At 43.7% G+C, this 4,504-nt stretch overlaps 1 protein-coding gene across 1 annotated transcript; it reads right to left on the reverse strand.

The window, feature by feature from the left end:
* Positions 1-688: 688 nt before the first annotated feature.
* Positions 689-3,896, reverse strand: Pabpc6 (poly(A) binding protein, cytoplasmic 6). Its single transcript, NM_001163836.1, has one exon. It carries the CDS (start codon positions 3,810-3,812, stop codon positions 1,881-1,883), a length of 1,932 nt encoding a protein of 643 aa, NP_001157308.1. The 5' UTR covers positions 3,813-3,896; the 3' UTR covers positions 689-1,880.
* Positions 3,897-4,504: the final 608 nt, after the last annotated feature.

The following is a 4,504-nucleotide window of genomic DNA, read 5'->3' on the forward strand; positions in this document are numbered from 1 at the left end:
CATGGTAAGTTAATTGTGTGAGTACTTGGGTGACACACAGAGAACTGCTGTTAGTTTGACTACACTGTCTTGCTCCATAGCATTGACACAGCTTTCATTTTATAATGTGTCTTCCTGTAAGTCAATATTTCTTTGCAAATTTTTCTGTCAGCTAAGAGCATCCAGGCTCCTGGCTCATTCCCATATTCCTACCAAGTGGTTGACTTAGAAGTGCAGGAAACTTCTTATACAATAGTGAGTGACATTTGCTACCACTGGGAACTTAAGTTCCTACAAGCATGAGGTCGTTTCCAAGTCCTAATGAGGTCAAACATCTTTGGAATCTTTGTATAAACTAAGTGTTTAATCCATGCCTGTATTTCCGTACTTCTTTGTGTCCTCTAACAACCCTGATATTCTCAATTCTGTACAAGTTATTAGGTTTAAGTTCAATGGAAGTCTGTTATCAATGACTATTAACATCTCAAAATGAGAACAATGTGTTTTAATTGCCTATTGCCAAAAAGCTGATCATTTAGAAATCATTTGCATAGATGTTTGCTATTGGGTTTTATATAATTCTTTGTATTTAGGGTGATCTATGTTGCAATCTATTAAGGAAAGAATAGTCAGAAATAATACTGCATCTTTCAGTGACAGAGAACTGCTGTCTTGGGACACAAAAATAAGTGAACCACAAAAAAAAATTAAACTTAAAAAATTAATTTGTATTTGTGAAAAACAGCTTTATTGTATAGATGGCTATTTGTGAAAACCAACCCCTTTGTTATGTTGCTTTTCTACTCAAATCCTCACTCTTTGTATGGAGAAAGGCCACTCACCCAGCTCTTCCCTCCCTAGAACCCACTTAGCTCATATCTGCTCCAGAGGGTATCATGCCTGTCTTCCTGATATGTTTGGGTTTTCTCGGGGCTTGAAAAAAAAATCAGATTAACCCTCTTCCCTCCAAACTGCTCCCTCTATCTCCAAGTCTTCTATCTCCCTTCTTCCCTTTTTTCCTCCCTCTATGTTTTTATATAGTATGCTTTTAATAATCTGATACTTTTGTTTTAGCTTCTCATTCTACCAAAACACAGTTCCAAAAAACCAAGACTCCTGTATCTTCCAAAACACAGCAAGATGCCAGTGCATAAATGTATTCTGAATGTTAGATTGAGTTTGAAGAAGGCACATAATTTTACATAAGTTAGTTCATTCGATGCTATAAAGTGGATCAGTGAAGTCCAGAGACTATGGAGGTAACTTTTGACAGCTGTTAAAATTCACTTTCTGTAGTTTGTTTTGGACAGAAGCTTCTAAGTTGAAGGCGGTTCTTTGGTACATCAATTGACAGGGTTGTCAATTACAGATGGCATGTGTTTTGTATCCGGCAACAACTGAGTGGAAATACAGCTGGCCACACGACATGAGTAGCCTTCTAGAAGTCTCAGAGGTATTATTAGCCAACAGCGATGCCTTTATTTTTTTCACTTTTACTCTTTAAGGAAGCTTTAGTAAAGCAAGGATACTATGATCCAAATCATGGTCCTTGCTCAAGTACAAGTTCTGTTACTTAGAAATGACATCTTGAGCTATTTGAATTACAACTGAAGTAAGAGATGCTTTAAATTTTTGCACTTTCCTAAAAAGAAAATCATTTCCCCAAAGTCGATAACATTAATTTGCTCTTAAATGTCACTATTTCTGTTATCTGCTGTCTTAAACCAAGTGGCTTGGGCTTTGCATTGCTCACTAGACCTGACTCTGACTTGGCACAGGAGATTATAAGTTCCTTTCCCTTTCATTTAGTTTCTAGTTTTCTTTTTGTTGTCATGGGTTTTCAATGTCTAGATATTTTTCTTCAGTGAAGCAGGGGTTTTTATGCATTCACCTGCTCATCTTTAAGCATTTGGGACACCAGCAACACTGCTGACTGCTTTCTGTGAAGTCTCTTTAGCTTGGTGAGCTTGCAGTACAGCTATGGCTTCATCAACTTTGGTGTGGAGACACTCTGGAGACTCAAGCATGTGGCGTAGCTCTATATTATCAATTTCCAACAGCATACCCGTGATTTTACCAGCAAGGGCAGGGTGCATGGCCTGAATAAGAGAGAAGAGCCATTCCCCTAACATTTGCTTTTGAGCTTGAGGAGGAGCAGAGGCCAACATGGAGGCAGTCAAAGACTCTTTACCTTGGACAGGAACAGCAGACCGCTGCGTGCTGACATGTGGCTGTGTATTAGGATGCTGAGGGGGATTTCGGACTCCAGCAGTATATTTATACTGGGTAATTGTGCGGGTGGCAGGAGCAGCTGCAGCAGCAGCAGCAGCTGCAGGATGTGGGCCCATCATCTGTGTGGATGTGCTGGCAGTACGATGTCGTATAGCCTGTGAGGTAGTGGGTCCTGAAGTACTAAATGATGGCATAGTATGTGATGGGTGGATGGTACTAGACATGTTTTGGAATGGATGAGCTCTGGTACCGTGAGCACTCCCACGGGCACTTGGTCCTTGCTGAGTAGTCTGATTAGGAGCACAGTATGCCCTACGGCTCTGAGTTGGTGTAGCTGTCATGCAGTAACCTGACGGCCCCTGCGCTGGCTGGAAAGGGCTGACGACTGGGTTAGGCCCGGCACTGGTGCTTGCCATTCTTTGCATGTACTGGTTACTGAGGTGAGCCTGGCGCTCCTCTTTGCGTTGAGCTAAAGCTACGTAGAGTGGTTTGGTGGCCACTATTTTACCATTCATTTCTGTAACAGCTTTGGTGGCTTCTTCTGGAGAGGAAAAACATACAAAACCAAACCCTTTGCTGCGCCCACCCTCCATCGTTACCTTTGCACTAGTAATCGTACCAAAAGGGGAAAACTCCTTCCGGAGACGCTCATCATCGATACCATCATCAAGGTTTTTCACATAGAGGTTAACACCTTTGCATCTGACGCTTCTATCTTGTGGTACCCGTTCAATTTTGTGCTTATCTTGCTTCATCTGCCCGAATTTGTGCTTCAGTTCAGTCTGTCGTTCCACCTTTTTCTGAGCACGACCTACATAAATTTGTTTTCCATTGAGGTCTTTTCCATTCATCTCTTCCACTGCCTTTCGTGCATCTTCATGCCTTTCAAAGCTTACGAATCCGAATCCTTTGGATTTTCCACTTTCATCAGTCATGACTTTAACACTTAAGGCAGGCCCAAATCTGCCAAATAGATCCTGGAGTCTCTCATCATCCATATCTTCTCCCAAATTCTTGATGTAAACATTGGTGAACTCCTTGGCCCTGGCTCCAAGTTCAGCCTGCCTGTCTCTACGAGACTTAAAGCGACCAACGAACACTTTGTGGTCATTTAGGAACATCCCGTTCATTTTCTCAATTGCTCGTTCAGCTTCTTCCTGTGTCTCGAAGTGTACAAAGCCGTAACCCTTGGAGCCATTCTCATCACACACCACCTTACAGGAAAGGATGTTACCAAAGGCAGAAAACGTATCATACAGCGTTTTACTGTCAATGGATCTGTCCAGATTTTTCACAAATATGTTCCCTACTCCGCTCTTGCGCAGCGACGGGTCCCGCTGAGACCACATGATGCGAACCGGCTTGCCCTTTATCACGTCGAAATTCATGGTGTCCAAGGCCCGCTCGGCGTCCTCCAGCTGCTGGAAGTTGACGGACGCGTAGCCCAGCGAGCGGCGGGTGATCCTGTCCCTGTACACCCGGATGGAGAGGATGGGCCCTGCCGGGCTGAACTTCTCATAGAGCATCGCCTCGGTCACGTCGGGATGCAGGTCCCCCACATAGAGTGAAGCCAAAGAGTAGCTGGGGTCGCTGGGGTTCATGTCTGCAAAGGCTGAGCAGGGAGCAGGAGCAGCACAGGAACAGAAGGCAACCGGAATGGAAAGGCCCTCAACTGCCAAGAACCCGGAGGTCGGCGGCACGGGCGGGCTGCTTCCGGTTGGGAAATGGGGGCTGTGATGCCATAAGCTGGTTGTCCGGGTAGAAATCAGCCTCCCTACCTGGGTTCCGGACACTGGTGGTGCTGGTTGGTCTTGTTCGGTTGGTTGTGGCTGGTTATTTAATCAAAGTATCCGGTGGAGAATGCTCTGATTTGAGGATTTCTTTTTCTTTCTTTTTTATTTATTTTTTAAATAGTAGGAGTGGGGTGATACGTGTTTGTTCTGAGCTTGAAGCATACACCTTATATGCTCTGCACTGACCTCAGGGGCAGATAAAGATGCTTTTAAGGGAGCTATTTATTTCCTGCAAGCAAAAAATAAAATAAAATAAAATAAAATAAAATAAAATAAAATAAAATAATCTCAGTGAATAATCCTGTTTGTTATATTCTAGCTCAAACTAGAGTCTTGATTACACATGAATATGAACATACACATGCGCGCACACACACACACACACACACACACACACACACACACTTGGGATGAGCAGGGGTGAGGGAGGAAGAGAGAGAGAGAGAGAGAGAGAGAGAGAGAGAGAGAGAGAGGGAGAGAGAGGGAGAGAGAGAGATTCC

This window comes from Mus musculus, chromosome 17, assembly GCF_000001635.26.
Source record: "Mus musculus strain C57BL/6J chromosome 17, GRCm38.p6 C57BL/6J".
NCBI classification, from domain to species: domain Eukaryota; kingdom Metazoa; phylum Chordata; class Mammalia; order Rodentia; family Muridae; genus Mus; species Mus musculus.

Bases quoted from the DNA above. Each gene is read 5' to 3' on its own strand.
- Pabpc6 (NM_001163836.1), bottom strand. From the start codon at position 3,812: ATGAACCCCAGCGACCCCAGCTACTCTTTGGCTTCACTCTATGTGGGG.